General features: G+C 36.5%; 1 protein-coding gene across 4 annotated transcripts in view; it reads right to left on the bottom strand.

Annotated features, from left to right (window-relative positions):
• Positions 1 to 815: 815 nt before the first annotated feature.
• Positions 816 to 19,346, bottom strand: part of Ire1 (serine/threonine-protein kinase/endoribonuclease Ire1) — a 58,670-nt gene continuing 40,139 nt past the window's right edge. For 2 of the 4 annotated variants that reach the window (XM_053798558.2, XM_053798559.2), the window contains exons 16-20: positions 18,040 to 18,190; positions 17,617 to 17,808; positions 16,690 to 16,875; positions 15,688 to 15,723; positions 816 to 13,758 (exon numbers count right to left, since the gene is read on the bottom strand). In XM_053798558.2, coding sequence (XP_053654533.1) covers positions 13,027 to 13,758; positions 15,688 to 15,723; positions 16,690 to 16,875; positions 17,617 to 17,808; positions 18,040 to 18,190 — 1,297 coding nt within the window. In that variant the 3' untranslated portion in view covers positions 816 to 13,026. The remainder of the gene's footprint in view (positions 13,759 to 15,687; positions 15,724 to 16,689; positions 16,876 to 17,616; positions 17,809 to 18,039; positions 18,191 to 19,346) is intronic. The other 2 variants (XM_053798561.2, XM_053798560.2) reach the window with 1 other exon arrangement.

Genomic DNA, 19,346 nt, shown 5'->3' with positions numbered 1-19,346 from the left:
TTGGTACTACTATACTTTCATACATTCCCTTCTTTGCCTCCATAGATAATGTTTTTTGACTCCACATATACCTCAATGCACCACTCACCTTTTTTCCCTCATCAATTCTATGATTAACCTCATCCTTCATAAATCCATCCGCCGACACATCAACTCCCAAGTATCTGAAAACATTCACTTCTTCCATACTCCTCCCCAATTTGATATCCAATTTTTCTTTATCTAAATCATTTGATACCCTCATCACCTTACTCTTTTCTATGTCCACTTTCAACTTTCTACCTTTACACACATTCCCAAACTCATCCACTAACCTTTGCAATTTTTCTTTAGAATCTCCCATAAGCACAGTATCATCAGCAAAAAGTAACTGTGTCAATTCCCATTTTGAATTTGATTCCCCAAAATTTAATCCCACCCCTCTCCTGAACACCCTAGCATTTACTTCCTTTACAACCCCATCTATAAATATATTAAATATATTAAAATAATATCAAAGATGGTTGACACAAACTCGCTACCATTATAGTATGTTCCTTACTGAGCGACGAATTCATTTACTGACGTGGTTTTAGGAACTGAACTTTGTCGTTCAGTGAAGAGAGGCTGTACAGTCAAAACTAAGTGATAAACCAATAAGGATCATACAGGTGCTGCATATAGCACTGAAACAGTGGAAAGGAGAGTGTTATCTGAAATCAGACTGAATGATAGCTCCAAAGACAGAATTTTGTTGTAATATGAATGATTCAGACGCCTTGCTGCTACTGTGACTATTTCAATTGGGGCGGAAAAAGGATAAACAAAATGCAAACTCTTCTTTTATGCTGTATATTTATTCTCTATCCACTGTCAGAGAACAGAAAAGTGCAATATACTTCATACAAATATAATACCCAGTCACATACCACATATGTTTATCCACCTACAATTCATGTAGTGAAATTCTTATAAAAATATATAAAACACTACATGCAAATACAAATTATAAAATATTATATAGCTTGCAATTCTTTAATAACACACCTAAAAAATTCTAAAATACGTATTTTTTTGTATTTTCAAGTGTGAAATACACGAGGTTTAAATTAAATTAAATATGGGAGTCAGAAGTTATTAAAATTTGTTCTTTCCCTTGCCAAAACAACAGCTTGTGTTTATTGACTTACTTCCCAAAAACAACAGTCCATTTTTCGAGGTTAACTTTCTAAAAAGAACAGACTGTTTTCCGAGGTTTACCTTCCAAAAACAATAGCTTGCTTTTCAAGGTTTTCTAGGCTAGAATATTTCAAATACATAGATAAAATAAACTGTATTTAATGTCAATATGCAATAGACACTATAACAAACAACATGAGATATAAAAGCACCTTTTATGTCATGTGCGATGCCCGCCAAGTGAGGTATAGTATACTATATCGGGCATCGGTACTGCATTACAATAAACAGTATGAAATACATATAGCTTTTGCACCAACATCTGCTTGTGTGTTGCTAGAAATTGATACAGTACATTTCAAGTATAAAATTAATATAATGATTGTATAATACATATGCTCAATACACAAATAACCCACAGATAGGAGTTTATAATGGCGTCTTGGTCCAACTTGGACCAAAGATGGACCAAAATGTTGTAAGTGTCCCTCTCTTATGTGTGGGTTATTTGTGTATTGTTGGTCACAGTACAGTAAGTCCTCAACTTACAGACACATTGAGGACCTCCTGAATTGTGTATAATATTCATAATCCAGGAAGTCTTCAACTTACAAACGATATTATACACAATAATATAATAATGATATTATACACAATAATGATATAACAATGATATTATACACACTACAGAAGATTCTCAATGCATTTGTAAGTCAAGGACTTACTGTACTGTGCCTCTTTGTTCTTCATACACTCAATATTCAGGCTCCTTCCTATCAAATGTGGCAAGTAAATAATCTTGATTTAAAGAATAGAAAGGCATAATATGTGACTGGAACAATACGTGAATAACCTGTACATATGAGAACGAAACTTGTGACGACATTTTGGTCCAAACTGGACCATTAACTAGTAAATGTTGAAGTTGGACCAAAATGTTGTGGTCATTCTCCCACTCGCAGGTTATTTGTGAATCTTGGTTTTAATGGAAAAATTGAAATTTCCTTAAAATGTTTAAATTTACTTAAAAAAATTTGAAATACATGTACTGGACTGCAAAAGAAAAAACAAAAAGTTTCTCATTTATAGATCCAAAGAGCAACAAGGATAATGCTAAATTATTCAGTAACCCGAACATTAACCACGGATATAAGTTACATGGATTTAAATACAATTTTATTCTAATGCAGGCTAAAATATTTATTTGCAGTAAATATATTAAGGCAACATGTGTGGTCTATTTTTAATTTTTACATTCTACTGATATATACAAATAGTCTTAACCTTTATACAAAATATTCACCTTTAAATGATATACTCTCTCAATAACACTACAGAGCTGAAAAAATAATGTAAGACAATTCATATTATGACTATTGTTATTTTTATAGGGAAGTGCTAAACCTGTAGGGGTCACACAGTACTTGAATGGAAAGTAATCTGGTTTGATTCAGGGAAAATGAGGGTTGTTCCAATTCCCTGGAGAAAAGAATCCTTTACTAGTATCAGAGGAGACATACAGCCAAGTCTCAATTGGTGTAAATAATGATTATTTTGTGAAGGGATTCAGGGAAACCGGTTAGTCAGACTTGAGTCCTGGAGGTGGCAGGTACAGTGCCTGCACTCTAAAGGAGGGGTTTATAGGGACATCTAAACTGTCTTAACTGCATGCCTCTGGCATGTGTGAATCATGGTGAAAGTGTTTATTTTTTTGGGTCACACTGCCTCGGTGGGAGACGACCAGTGTGTTAAAAAAATGAATCCTGTGATGTCGTTTCATTATTCAAATTTGTGCTATTCAAATTATATGTAACTTTTGTATATGATTTGAAGAGTTCAAGGGAAAACCTGCATTAATTAATTTTGCACTAAATCAAAATTCGCTGTATTCGAACTCTCACTAATTGAGACCTGGCTGCAATTTATAACATCCTACAGTTCTATATAATGGAATAAATGATTTAATTCTGATTCAAAATGTAAAAAAAAAAAATAATTCAGCCAACAACCCAACACATTCCAACCCAAAAGCCTTACTCAATGCGAGGAGAAAAAACATACAATGTTTTTTACAATGATACTTTAAACCTTAACTATAATGCAGACAAATGTTTTTCCCAGTGATATTATATATTACAAGATAATGTTTCAAAGATTAATTATCAAAACACTTTGCCTGACTTTTTTGGATTATCTTAGGTAATTTACACATATGTTACTATGTATAATAGTTGTGTATGTGTAGGTGTACCTAAATATACTTACCAGATGTGACAATAAACTTATAAAACATTCTTCCCGATGCTTACTGAATCAAATTAAAACTTGAATGCTAGACAGAAATATCATAAGAGTATATATGAAACAAGTTTTCAAAATACGTATTCATAATTGAAGCATAAGACTCACGGGGAAAACTGGCTGCATTTTCACTTACATTATACAATAGATTATCTAAAATTTCAAACATGGGCCATAAAACAAACATTTCTTGGAAAAGCTTCATGTAAACTAAAAACTAGAAAGAAAATTTACATGTCAACTAAAGATCGACTTTTGTTCATACATTCATCAGAAATATAGCCTTGACATGGGTCATAATCAGATGATGACCCATCTCTACCTCCTGAATGAGGATTAGGTTATAATACACAAATAACCCACACCATAGGAGAGAGAAACTTATGACGATGTTTAGGTCTGACTTGTTAATGGTCCAAGTTGGACTGAAACGGCATCATAAGTTTCTTTCTCTCATGTGCAGGTTATTTGTGTATTGTTCCAGTCACGGTATTGTGCCTTTTAATTCTTTCAGGATTGGGTTACATATCCTAGGGTTGCTGCACCATCTCTGGCACAGGACGGATAATTGCAGTGACAGTCTGGTGCCGATGCTCTACAGTGGGAGCATGGCAGATCATTGAGGTCATGCGGAGCCAAGCCAGCAAACTCCCCACTCCAATGGGGCTCGAGGGGAGCTCAGTTATTGACAACTGTGCTCTTCCCCCATCCAACAACTATGAAAATATTGGTCTATTTGTAATTTGAAGATATTAATTTAGATGCTGTTCTGTGGCAACCCATCATCATCATCATCATCATCATATTAGTTGTGAATTGTTACAGTGGCTGTAACAATTCACAACTAATCAACAAATCAGAGAGGAAACTCTACAGGACATTTTGGTTTGTCTAGCCCATAATCTATTTTTTAGTTAAAATACATAAATTATCACACTTTTAATCAAAACTGCTGTTACAATTGCATTTTATGGGAAAAATTAAGCCAAATCATGTGTGTCAATAATTTATATTTGTCAGCAATTTATATGCATATTTTAGCTAAAAATTGAAGACGCAACTGACCATACTGCCATCGGAAGTTCATCTCAAATTTGTGGATTTGTTATGAATACACAAATCAGCTACTCATTGCAACTCCTGAATCCAAATAAATAAAAAAACAATAAGTATAAAATTATATTATAAACGGAGCACGCCGTCAAGATTTTCTATTCAATTCTTTACAAATAATTACTGCTAATAAATGACTAGAGGGAAATTTTGTGACTGAAATTAAAAGTCTTCTTACGACACGCATGGCTTATGGAGGAAGAATTCTGTTCCACTTCTTTATGGAGAAAATTAAGTCATGCTCCATTATTTCTAGTTGGTTGTACGTAGTTTTATAAATGATTAATCTGTTGATCAAAATATTTTAAATGACACCAGTAAACATACAGTGTACCTCCTATACATTTGGGAAATACAACAACAAAGAATGAAAAGGCACAATACCAAGGCTGTAATAAATATCCCACAAATAGGAGAATGAAACTATGAAGAAGTCATTCATTCACCTATGTGCGGGTTATTTGTGTAATGACAATTAAGTATCAACACTGCCAAAATGAAGTACATATACAATACCATTGACCACCTTAATGGTTTAAGTATCAAGTACTGTGTATAAAGTATTACATATTGTATGAAACTGATATAAAAGGATAACTGAAGAAAGCTGAAAGAACAAACTTTCATCTCAGTTGAATTTTCATGTACTAGTTCCCAATATGATAAAATCATATTACAGAAGCAAAAGCTAAAACTGCATGGGTCATGCAGTGCGTGCAGCTCCCAATATGACATGAACCAACCCCTTAAACCTTTTACGTCAGAAAATGCCTCCTATATTTTGAAATTCACCACAACCTAACTTTAATGTTAGATCCCTGAGGGCTTATGCAACATCAACTAGACGAAATGAGACACTTGCGTAACATCTCGGAATCTTTACTGTGGCAATGTTTCACCAGCCAGTGGCTTCTTCAGTCCAATACAGAGAAGAATGATTGAGGATGAAGAAGAGTTTGAGGTAATCAGTCCTTTGGCCTGGAATCAACTTCAGGCTGAAGAACTGATTACCTCAAACTCCTCATCTTCCACTGTTCTTCTCTGTATTGGACTGAAGAAGCCACTGGCCGGAAAAAGATTCCAAAATGTTACATAAGTGTCTCATTCTTCAACTTGACTTCTTTCCATAACCATTTATATTAACGTCAATTAGTTTCCATATTAGTATTTCTATAGGAAAATGTAACGAATCATAAAAGTATGAGATCTTGTCTTCAAGATGCCTCTACCCACCTTAAGAAATAAGTTAAATGTCCTTAAATTTATTGAGTTAACTTACGTTAATTTTTACACAGGTTTTACAGGACAATCGTAAAAATTTAATCTCTATTGAACCTGAAAAACTTTTTTATTAGGTGGGTAGGGGGCATCACATGCTTAATGATAAAAATGCATTTTATAGAAAAATCTTAAGTCAAAATTCAAGACATGTGAAACACAGCACTGTTTCACTAAGTCACAAAATAGGAAATTCAGGTAGCAAGTTTACCCCAGTCTACCACACCACTGTAGCACACCAGCTTAGTAAGTTTACCCCAGTCTACCACACAAGCCTAGTCAATGTGTTGGTACCGGTGGCAAACCTACATTTCTGGGGGCCTGAAGTTTGACCTGTTATAGGGGGCCTCTTTGCAACCCCTTCTCATACAATAGACCCAAAACTTTTAAGCAATGTGGGTTAAAGTTGCTTCTGAGGCCCCTCTGGGATTAGGGGCCCTGAAACTCAAGCTTCATTAGTTTCATAGTACATCTGCCTTTGGTTAGTACCTTTGATGGTTCTGGACATGAATGGACCCACCAGACTGAGGTGAGTCACCAAAACATTTGCCCTTAATTGGAGTAAAGGTGGTTGTTAATGGGTACCTTCGATGAGTTTCGAGAGTCTTACTACTCTCAGAGCCCGGCAATGGATCAGACTAGTCTGGTGTGAGCCTGGTCAACCAGGCTGTTGGGTGCCTTCCTTAATGTATTTATCCCCAATGAATTTATGTTAAGCTAAATGCCATTAGGCTAAAGAAACCTATAATTCCATTTAAATTAAATCTACCATGAAAACATGGAGAACATAAAACAGTGTTCAAATACAGTATTATCAGATAAAGTGCACATGAAATGAAGATAATATACGAGAGTACCATAAACTAATCTTAGGTCACTAACATCAAAATATCCGGGATAAGGTTTATGGTATACTATAGTGTATTACTGTAATATCTTCAGATACATTATGTATGTGTTGTCTTTGAAATATTCTTTATTTAAAAATTATCACCTCAATATTAATGAATGCTAATTAACATTAATAGTGCCATAGCTTGAGGAAATTAATAAAATTTTGCTTTTAATTAGTGAAGTAATATATATATATATACAGTATATAAATTTTATGTGTAACCCCATGCACTTGAAAAAATATATTCCAAGTACTTGAAGACCAATGAATACCACTAAGTTCACTAAAGTCAATAAAACTTTAGTAATGTTAAAATTTCAGAGCAAAAATTTCATAGCTATCATGTGTGTATATAAGTACATATGTACGTATGTGTGCGTGATTATGTGAGTGCATGTAAACACACAAAGCATGTATCGTGTAAAAAATGCAAAAACATAATCATGTTTGACAGAATACCATTTTGCATATATCCTCTGGCAAAAATGACACAGCCTGTAGCTCATAAGAACATAAGAAAGGAGGAACACTGCAGCAGGCCTATTGGCCCTTACTAGGCAGGTCCTTCGCAAGTCCAACTCACTAACAGAATAAATGTTACCCAAGCAATAAGCTTTGACAATTCCATTTACTCACGTGCAAGTCCCGCTCATATCCAACCCCTCTCACACATGTACTTATCCAACCTAAATCTGAAACTACCCAAGGTTTTAGCTTACTAGGCAGACCGTTCCACTCATCAACTACCCTATTACTAAACCAGTACTTTCCTATATCCTTTCTAAATCTAAACTTGTCTAATTTGAATCCTAAACTGTACATAAGTGTCAAATCTGAATGGGGACTAGTCACCAGCGGCGCTCCAAAAGGATCAATCTCAGGCCCCCCCCGTTCATAATCTACATTAATGACCCCGACGAAGGGATTACGAGTGACATGAGCAAACTTGCTGATGACACAGATAGGCCATATGATTCATTCTGAGGAGGATAGCAATGAACTCCAGGAGGATCCGGACAAATTAATGTCTTGGTCTGAAAAATGGCAGATGAAGTTCAATGTTGATAAATGTAAGGTACTAGTCCTTGGTAATGAAAATAACCCTCGAAGCTATAAACTAGGTGAAGTAGAGCTTGATCATACAGAATGTGAAAAAGACTTGGGAGTCATGGTAAGCAGAAATCTAAAGCCAAGGCAGCAGTGCCTAAGTGTGTGCAACAAGGCTAACAGATTACTTGGATTTATCTCAAGAAGTATAATTCTTCCTCTGTAAGCCATGCGTTTCACTAGAGGTGACCAATATGCTGGGTGCAAGGGGCTAGTAACCCCTTTTCCTCTATAAATTACTAAATTGAAAAAAAGAAAAACCTTTGTTCTTCCTTTTAGGCCACCCCGCCCAGGTGGGACACGGCCAGCGTGTTAAAAAAAAATACATAAATATCTATATACAAAGTGCCATAAACACTGATGGTCATAGCACTTGGTGTAGCACTTGGTTCACAATCAAAGGAACTTGGGTTGGATACCCAGGTTGGGTGAGACATGTGGGCAAATCTCCCAACATTTTACTGCTCCTCTTCACCTAGCCTGGTGTGCTACCTAACTATCATGGGTGGCATCGTAGGGAGTTTTTTCAAATGAGCAAAGATTGGACAACAGCTTTTGGCTTCTAAACTCAATTCACACAAAAAAAGCTAAATATAAGCTTTCTTGACAGAATTAAACATTATTTGACCTTTTATTTTTTTTTATTAACACATTGGGTGATTCCCACCAAGGCAGGGTGGCCCAAAAAAGAAAAACTTTCACCATCACTCACTCCATCACCATCTTGCCAGAGGGGTGCTTTACACTACAGTTATAAAACTGCAATATTAACACCCCTCCTTCAGAGTGCAGACACTGTACTTCCCATCTCTAGGACTCAAGTCCGGCCTGCCGGTTTCCCTGAATCCCTTCATAAATGTTACTTTGCTCACACTCCAACAGCACGTCAGGTATTAAAAACCATTTGTCTACATTCACTCCTATTAAATACGCTCACGCACGCTTGCCGGAAGGCCAAGCCCCTCACACACAAAACCTCCTTTACCCCATCTCTGTTCATCTACTTAATAACTATACATTAATTAGGCAGTGAAAGCTATCTCGAGTCTTAAAAAAATAGCTGACCAGTTTCACTGGCAATTTCCAAGGAGCATAAGTGCCATTGTTTCATCTTAAATATAGTGGACCCCGGTTTGCAATATTAATCCGTTCCTGAGAGCTCATCGTAAACCAAAAATATGGGAAAGCAAATCAATTTTCCCCATAAGAAATAATGGAAATCAAATTAATCCATGCAAGACACCCAAAAGTATGAAAAAAAAAAATTTACCATATGAAATATTAAGTTCAATGCACACAAACTGAAGAAGACATGCACAGTTTGTAGTACTCTACTAACAATAGAATACATGACACTTACCTTTAATGAAGATCTTTCATAGGCTTATGTCCTGGGAGTGCCTTTTCCTCCTGAGTAATGTAGGTCCTGCTTGGCAATTTCTTCCAAAACAGGCCTGTTTCATCGCAATTAAACAATTGTTCAGGTTTAAATTCTTCATTGTCTATGTAATCCTTGAAATCCTTCACATATTTTTCAGCTGCTTTTTGGTCCGAGCTGGCAGCCTCACCATGCCTAATCACACTATGTATGCCACTACGATTCTTAAATCTTTCAAACCAACTTTTGCTGGCCTTAAATTCACTCACATCACCATTAGTTGCAGGCAATTTCTTTACCAAATCGTCATGCAACTGCCTAGCCTTTTCACAAATGATCGCTTGAGATGCTATCTCCTTCTATCTGTTTTTCATTTATCCACACCAATAACAGTCTCTCAACATCTTCTAACACTTGCGGTTGCTGTTTTGTAATCACAGTTGCACCTTTTGCAAGAACAGCTTCCTTGATTGCTGTTTTCCTGGTCACTATAGTAGAGATGGTTGATTGGGGTTTACTATACAACCTTGCCAGCTCCGACACACGTACTCCACTTTCGTACTTTGCAATTATCTCTTTCTTCATTTCAATAGTCATTAGCACCCTTTTTCTCGAAGGGTTGGTGCTAGAAGCTTTCTTGGGGCCTATGGTGACTTATTTTGCAGAAACAAGCACCAAAAACACTGTGATAATATGGAATGTACCGAATGTATCCTTAGATGCAAGCACACTAGCTGGCTTGTAAACACTGGCATACACGTGGACACGTCTCGGACGAATTGTATACTGGGTTTTTTAATGGGAACCGAGGCAAAATTTTTGCGATATAATGCATCACATACCGGATTTATCGGATACCGATGACATCGAGAACCGGGGGTCCACTGTATATAAAAAAAGCTTGTTCTGAATGGATTAATATATTTTTCTTCGAAACAGTCTATCCTCACAACCATATAAAAGGCACAGCACAATTTTCAATATTGTAACGAACCAGTATCCAAATATGGCTAATAGATAAACAAAAAATATCAGCACTGTATTCATCTATTTGTGGTTGCAGGGGTTGAGACACAGCTCCTGGCCCTGCCTCTTCGCTGGTCACTACTGTATGTGTGTGTGAATGTTATGACTTCCAAAATTTCAGTTTAATGTCCATGTTTGTTTATAATATGATTTTTTTTTATTTATGGGGAAGTGCTAAACCTGTGGGGGGTTATAATCAGAATTAATCCAAAAGGAAGGTAGCTTTAATTAAGTACAGAAAAAGCTAATAATTGCTAAATATTTGTAAAAAAAATGTTGGAAAATTAATAATCATAAAAAACTAAAATTACAGCTCACGTCCTTTTAATACTGTGATTAAAATAATAAATTATAAACAATAGAAACAAACTTTCTTTGTGCAGTGTACAAAATGTTTACATGTCATGAAATATTGTTAAGCACAAAAGAGAGCCGCTAGCATGCTGTGCATGTTGGAAAACAAGTATGGAACTTGTATGGGTCATAAAGGAGAGAGGTGGTTTGTGTAGTACATGTAGAGGTTAATGGAGGTTAGTGTGGGTGTAAAATTAGCACAATCGGTGCAAGAGGTTAATCTGTGTTAAATTGTCAGAGGGAGTATGCATGCAAGGTGGGGATTTTGGTGAGAAAGACAGTTATAGCAAGTGCATTGGGGCACTGGAAATGCAGAAAATAAATTCTACATGCTCTCTGACAGATAAGACAATAGAAACAAACTTTCTTTTCTATTAAAATGTGGTGAATTGTTTGAGCTATCTGGCAATCCTCTGACATTTGTCCATATGTATCCTCAGAGAGGGCGAGATATTTGTCCATGTGTATCCTCAGAGGAGCCCCCCAGACATCTGTCCATATATGGTATGTATGCAAGAGCCATGTGAGGCCAATTCGTAAATATACAAAAACACTTTTTCACACTTGACAGCAATGCGAAGATGACTAAAAACCTAATTACAATGCACGAAATCGTAATAACACGATTGGACACAAACCATAGACCAGGTGGGTTTAAAGCCATGGCAAGCGAGTCACTCACCATGGGTTCAAACCCCACCTGTTCCATGGTTTGTCAGACTAATTAGTTAGATAAAAATCAGTTTGTTGCTCTCTAATTCAAATCATTGCTTTTGCCAAGTTTCAGTCTTTGGGTTAGTACTGGAAAATACTGAAAAAGTGACTCTACTCTGAAAGACTGACAGTGAATATCTGTTGATGCAGCCAAGTCTGCGTTCATTGCCCTAAATGTCAGTGTATCTAGGGACAAACCATAAAAAATCAGAAATAAATCTGAGAAGTTATGAAGGAGGGGTGGGGGAATGTTGTAGTTGGAGGTTAGTCCAAGTGTGATGTCAGCACACTTCTGGCAATTGAGTGAATATCGGTGAATGCATTTTCTTCTTTGGGTCACCCTGCTTTGGCAGATGGCCATAGAGTTAAAAAAGAACTGATTTCTATTTACAAGGTTACCATTCTTCTTTAGTGCATTGTTCTAAATAATTATTGGGTAGAGTATCTCAAAAGTCGTCATGTACACGACAACAGCATTAGCAGCTTTCACTTGTTAAGCACATGAGCTACAGCAGGTACTTTCACCTTTGTTCTGTACACAAGACTCACTTTTGTTTACACAGAGCATCTCTCAGGCATTTTTCCTATCACTTTCTCCTGTGGGGAAATTTCTTTAAAATATTACCATTATACTTTCATTTTCTTTTTAGGTCACCCTGCCTTGGTGGGAGATGGTCAGTATATTGAAAAAAATTACCGTTATATTTAGGTATGTTAAAACTATGCAAATTGTGCAGGTTCAGAGAATAGGATGTTAGGGAGGAAAAGATTACTGATTATGTACAATACAAGATACATGTATATGTGCACGTGTCTACATATAGCCACCATTTCATTCAACAAAGCAATAAATGAGAAAGTTAATGACCTTGTACCACCAATATATGACAAGTTAATAACTTGTACTGCAGAACAAGCCTTTATTTACACAATATTTAACGTCCATTTAAAGTATATAAAAGCTTGCTTTGCTGTAAGTTTCTTTCTTCTATCATATTATTTTTGAATGAATTTCACTCTGCAAACACAATATATACATGTATGATGTCCACATGCGCAAGATGCACCTACAGACCACTCAAAATCCCGTTCATTTTTTTTGTCATGGAATCATTGTACTGGTACTCATTAACCTGAGCTTTGCTTCACATTTTATGCACTGTACAGTTCTGCATATCCCTGCTATTTTTATCTATCTAAATCTTCATAATATTCTACCACTGAGATATTTGTTAGTATGAAGAGAAGATTCAAGAAAATAGATCAGTTGTAGGTCAACCATTTTTGCTGATACTGAAGTATCCTTTTCAAAATGGTGGGTTTACATGAAAAAACCATGTGATCTTGGAAAAAAAAATTGGTGGCAAGCTATGAAAGCTTCCATTAAGAAGGTGGCAGTTGTGACCCAATGAGAGTGTTGAAACTCAAGTACAGAGATGGTGTGAGATGGAATCTGGAGCTTATAAAATAATGGTTAGAAAGGTAAACAGAGCCAGGCACTTGTATCACAGAATACCTCTTAAAGTTTGCTGGGTGTTATAAAGTTAAAAAAAGTACATAAGGCTTTTTATGAGCTAACAGGTGCTAACACACTTTAGGTACGTTAAACCTCGTCTAACAACTTCTCCTTATCATTATTATAAAAAATAGTTTGTTCTTAAAAGCATGAGAAACATAGATTTATGTTTCTATTAAAATATATTTATTTTCTCTTGTCAATATCAATTCTTTTTGTCTTTTTTTTTTTCCCTACACCCGTGACAAATTTGATTTGTTTTTCCGATTCACTTGATACATTCTGGGGTGTTGTCGACACTGCCCTAAAACGCAGCTGCGATGCATTTCTCCTCATGTCTGATTGCTCATTTTGAGCAACTTCATTTACATCATTGGTGCTTGTATTAGCACCATCATCCACTGCTGCACATCCCTGGTCTTGGATAGGCTCAGTATTATCACTAGACTCACTGGCATCGCCTTTGGTGTTTCTGACACTGCTTATCATTGAGCATTCACATTCCTGATTCGGTAATATCTCCTGACTGTCTTGACACCCTTGTTGCGGTTGATCTTTTGGACTTGATTTATTTTCCATAATCGGTTCAATTCTGTTATCCTGCTGCATGTTCTTGAAATCTGTCGTATCCGATGGTCTTCTCCACAAACCCTCAGTATTTCTTATCTCTAGTATTTTATACTGAGGTTCAAAAGTATTGCATGGCTTTCGTATAATCCAACGAGGGGCAGCCTCCTCTTGACTTTCCCTTATATTGGAACTTCTTGAGTTTTTCGTCGGTCCCCGTTGTAATGCTGCATCCAGTGAGGAAAACGGAAAGTTTTGTTGATCCTCCATGGAAGTTCCAGGTCGACTGCTAGAAGTTCCTACCCAATGTTGATTGTTGGGAGCAAATGCATAGTTTTCATGTTGAATATCCTGAAAGCAATACAACTCATTAACTGGAAGACCTAATAATTATGAACCGGACCAAGAAAAATGACACCTGGAGTACACCTGAAGGGTGTTCCAGGGGTCAATGCCCCCATGGCTTGGTCCATGCAGTGTATGTCTAATTTCACTGGTGTGTGTGTGTTCTTAACTTTAAATAACTCTTGATAATATCATTATCAGACTGGCATACATAAACAAACAGGTACTCCATGACTTACAATGGATCAACTTGTGATATTTTGACTTTTTAATGGTGTGAAAGCAATTTCTTTGGAGATAAAACTTAAGATAATGTCCTAGCATGAAGGCAGCAAGTCAGTAACTTGTATTCATTTACAGTATTTACTTTTCAGTATTGGTAGTTAGTTACAGTACTTTGTTTATTTACCTATTCAATGACAGTATTTATTTATGTATTTAGCATATACAGCCTCTCCTCACTTAACGACAGAGTTCCTTTGGTAAACGAATTTGTCGCTAAGTGAGGATCATACTATAATGGTAGTGGGTTTGTGTCAACCATCTTTGGTATTGTTTTAATGTCATCTTTGCACCATTTATAACATTTCTGGTATATTTTTAAATGTTTATACAGTAGTGTACTGCATACTGTAATAAAAAGAATAGAGGAAATCAACTCTAATATACATTATTTAGGTATCCACATTGGTCAGAGGGCCCGTCGTAAGTCCAAGTCGTCGGTAAACGAGTATGTTGCTAAGTGAGGAGAGGCTGTATTCACATTCGACTTAACAACAATATTTTTGACTTATTATGAGTTTCTCAGAATGTAACCACATTGTAAGTTATGGAGTACCTGTATAATAATGAACAATCAGGTTTCATTAAGCTTTTACAACATCAAGTACTGTATCTTGAAAGATTTAATATAAGCACTCAAAAAAATTTATATATACACTTGCATTTTGACAAATTTCATAAATCTGTATATAATGCACTGTAAGAAATTCTTCTTTCAACAAACCGGCCGTATCCCACCGAGGCAGGGTGGCCCCCCCCCCAAAAAAAAAGTTTCTCTTTTTAAATTTAGTAATTTATACAGGAGAAGGGGTTACTAGCCCCTTGCTCCCGGCATTTTAGCCGCCTCTTACGACACGCATAGCTTACGGAGGAAGAATTCTGTTCCACTTCCCCATGGAGGCTGTAAGAAATTATGCTATTGAAAATTATTTCACTATATTCATGTGACACTTAAGCCAGATTACACTAAAACAATAATATATAAATAAAAAAAGTTACAAATGTAAGAATTTATGTAATTCTTGCCATAAATATATAGTAAACACTGGCCATTACATTGTAGTTTCAATTCACAAGTATCCATATAGTATACAGCTATTAAGTGTATTCACCAAGGCTCTCAGTTCATGCTATCATCACAGATAGCCTTACTGCTTTCAGATAAATTAAAATAACTTTCGATGATTTCTGGATGCTTCTGTGACACAAAACAAAATATTGCGCTACTTACACGAACACACATAACTCAAGCACGCATGCACGAGCACGCTCAAACAATTAAAAATATTTAATAGACTTTAATACACATGACAGTGCATAGCAATAAAAAGCTAACAAAAACAATAACTAAAACAACATCTACAACTGCAGCAACTATACCAACTTCTACTAATGTACTATACTTGTGAAAAAATTGAATATGAGAGGGTCATTCAACTATGCACAGAAAAGACATAATCCAAAAAATAAAAAGAGCAACAGGTTACAGGACACAAAGTACACCAGAAAATAAAAGAGCAACAGGTTACAGGACAAAGTACAGTTAGGTGGCAGAGCAAGATAAGACTAGGAGATACAAATAATTAAAAATGCTTATCAGCAGCATTTCCTACAAAACAGTAAGCAGTAGCCTCATTAAAAATGATACTGTACTTTTTGAGAGGAAGGCTGATCAGGTGAGCACAAGACCTGCAAAATGGATGGAAATAAATACGTAACATTCTAAAATGCCAGGAGCAAGGGGGCTAGTAATCCCTTCTGTATGTACAAGTGCTCCTCAACTTACTATGGGATTATATTCTGAGGAACCTATCATGAGCTGAAAATATCATTAATCAAACATGAATATATGAAAAGTAAATATATAACTACTGTCTCTATGGGGAAGTCGAACAGCATGTTGTAAGAAGCGACTAAAATGCCAGGAGAAAGGGGCTAGTATCCCCATCTGTATATACACGTGCTTCTCGACTTACTATGGTGTTATGTTCCGAGGAACCCATCTGTATTACTAAATGTATCTTTATACGTACAGTGGACCCCCGCTTAACGATCACCTCCAAATGCGACCAATTATGTAAGTGTATTTATGTAAGTGCGTTTGTACGTGTATGTTTGGGGGTCTGAAATGGACTAATCTACTTCACAATATTCCTTATGGGAAAAAATTCGGTCAGTACTGGCACCTGAACATACTACTGGAATGAAAAAAGTTCGTTAACTGGGGGTCCACTGTATATGCTTCTAAACTGTTGTATTCTGAGCACCTCTGCAAAAACAGTGATTATGTGTGAGTGAGGTGAAAGTGTTGAATGATGATGAAAGATACACAACATGTCCCTCCAAACTGCTAATATCCCGAACCCCTCCTTTAGAGTGCAGGCATTGTACTTCCCATTTCCAGGACTCAAGTTCGGCTATATAAAAATAACCAGTTTCCCTGAATCCCTTCACTAAATATTACCCTGCTCACACTCCAACAGATCGTCAGGTCCCAAATACCATTTGTCTCCATTCACTCCTATCGAACATGCTCATGCACGATACAGTGTTTGTACAGAGATGGGTGATATTCAGTTATGCATGAAGAAAGCCCATAGTTACACACATGATTTACCAATGGTATACACATCTTATACATGATATATTACTAACCTGAGTGAAAGTGTAATTCTCATCATAGTATTTGTTGAAGAGTGGCTCAGTCTTGACACACCTCATAGCATACCAGGTGTGCAGCAGAAGTTTAGGGAAGCGATCAGTCCAGTATGCAACAAATTCATCCGGGATGCGACCAAACACAAACCGGGCTTCTTCTTTAAGCTCCTGGTAATGATTCCTCTGCAATTTGATACAATTTGTTAACTAATGGCATTTAATTTTTTGTAATTATTCCTAGAGCTTATACCTTTTCTTGCCAATTTAATGAAAAGATCCAACTTGCTACAGCCAAAGAACCATATTTTATCCCACTAAAAGTACAGGTGCTCCTCGACTTACAATGAGGTTACGTTCCGACGAATCCGTCAAAAGTCAAAAATATATAAGCAGGGTGACCCAAAAAAGAAAGAAACTCTTTCACCATCATTCACACATAATCACTGTCTTTGCAGGGGTGCACAGATATGACAGTTCAGATGTTACTCCAAACAGCAAATATCCCCAACCCTTCCTTTAAAGTGCAAGCATTGTACTTCCCACCTCCAAGACTCGAGTAAAAAAATAAATAACTACTGCCACTGAAAAAGTAAATAAATAATTACTGTAAGTAAATACCAGTAATGAAAAGTAAATAAATGATTACAAGTTACAGACATCTAAACTGTTGTATCTGCATGCCTCTGGCAAGACAATGATAGTGTAAATGATGGTAAAAGTGGTTCTTTTTTGGGTCATCGTACCTTGGTGGGAGATGACCAGTATGTTAAAAAAATTATGGACTTGCTGCCTACATGCTGGGTAATTATCTTCAGTTTCATCTCCAGAGTAATTGGTCTTGCACCATCGGAAAGTCAAAATGTCGTAAGTTGAACCATTGTAAGTCGAGGAGCACCTTATACTACATACAAGTTTTCTCTTTACCTTATTTCTGAGGGCACGAAGCAAGTCTCTCACAGAGCGGCCCTTATAGTCTCTAAACCTACGTAGGTCTTCCGCTACGATAGGGTGCATGTGATGTCTCCAGTTTCCATGGACAATATCCACACCTCCTCGTTCCAGGTTCATTACAACCATGCTGTCCCCGCCTTCCTTCTCTACACGGTCACTAGCATCCTGCAAATTTGAAGTAAAAAATTATTCTGAAAAGACAGCAGTAGAATGAATGATGTTGGAGGTGCTTTCTTTTTTGGGTCACCCAGCCTTGCCAGGACATAACCAATGAGGTTCACTATTAATAATAATAATAATGATAAAAAACATTTTCATCATCTCTCACTATTATTATTATTTAACTCAAAATAAATGGTAAGCTAATATGGATCATACAGTACTAGAGTAACTCACCTGGAAGAAGCCAAGAATTTTTTCTGGGCTCCAATAGAATGGATGTTTGAGAATAGCTGAGGTGGGCGGGCGTTCTGAGGGCTTGCTGCTCACCATTTTCTCAATCAAAACCCTGCAGCTGCCATCCTTTTCTTGATCTAAATCATCAAGCCTGAAAGGGTACAAAACTAGTGATAGAATCGTTTCAGCCAAATATCTATTAAAAAATTCAAATGTTTTAAATACCCTATATAATAAAAAGTGAGGATAGAGATAGTACGTGAGGTCTTTAGATTTTGATCCAAGGGACAATGCCACTCATCCCATGGGAAGACACGCCACTTAGAAAACAAAAACATATTGCCAATTTTGCCAAAAACAAGTATCTCGGAGAACCTTGGTAAAATTTTTCCATTCATAGTGTTGTAATTTTTTATAACAAACTGGTTGTATCCCACAGAGGTAGTGTGACCTGAAAAAGAAACACTTTCACCGGAGGCAAGCAGATACTACAGTTCAATGGCCTTCTCAAACTGCAAATATCCCCACCTCTCCTTCAAGGTGCACGAACTGTACTTCCCACCTCCTGGACTAAAGTCTGACTGACCAGTTTCCCTGAATTCCTTCTCACACTCCAACAGCTCATCAGGTCCCAAAAACCATTTGCCTCCACTCACTCATATTTAACAAGCAATATAAACTCCATCCATGGCTTTTATAAATCCAGGTATCCCTACCTTTACAATTACAGAACTATCATTACATATAAGTATCCAGACTTTTCTCCATGGGAAAGTGGAACAGAATTCTTCCTCCATAAGCCATGTGTATCAAAAGAGGCGACTAAAATGCCAGGAGCAAGGGGCTAGTAACCCCTTCTGTATATATTACTAAATTTAAAAGGAGAAACATTCGTTTTTCCTCTTGGGCCACCCTGCCTCGGTGGAATACGACTGGTCTGTTGAAAGAAGATCCATACTTCTGCAAAATAACCATATCAAAGTGCAACAAATTCTAAATACTTTTGAGATAATTATTGTGTTGTGATATAAAATGATACAATTTGCATTTAGATTCAAGAATTATGTGGATTAAGATATAGATGAGATGCGAAGTTATAATAAGTGTTTGCACACTTCGGGGGTGAGTTGAGTGTAGAAGAGAGGAACTGTGGAAGTTGTAAGTGAATGTTTATGGTGGGTGTGTGTGTGTGTGTGTGTTGAAACAAGTAAGGGAATAACTATGGGTGACCTAAATGTTGAAGTGGGAGAGACTGTAGAAGAGAGCACAGTAAGTAAGCTTTAAGTGCTGTACACAGATTACAATGA

Source organism: Cherax quadricarinatus, chromosome 87 (genome assembly GCF_038502225.1).
Source record: "Cherax quadricarinatus isolate ZL_2023a chromosome 87, ASM3850222v1, whole genome shotgun sequence".
Taxonomy (NCBI): Eukaryota; Metazoa; Arthropoda; class Malacostraca; order Decapoda; family Parastacidae; genus Cherax; species Cherax quadricarinatus.
The sequence above is the reverse complement of the archived record's forward strand: the minus strand, read 5'-3'. Positions and strand labels throughout refer to the sequence as shown.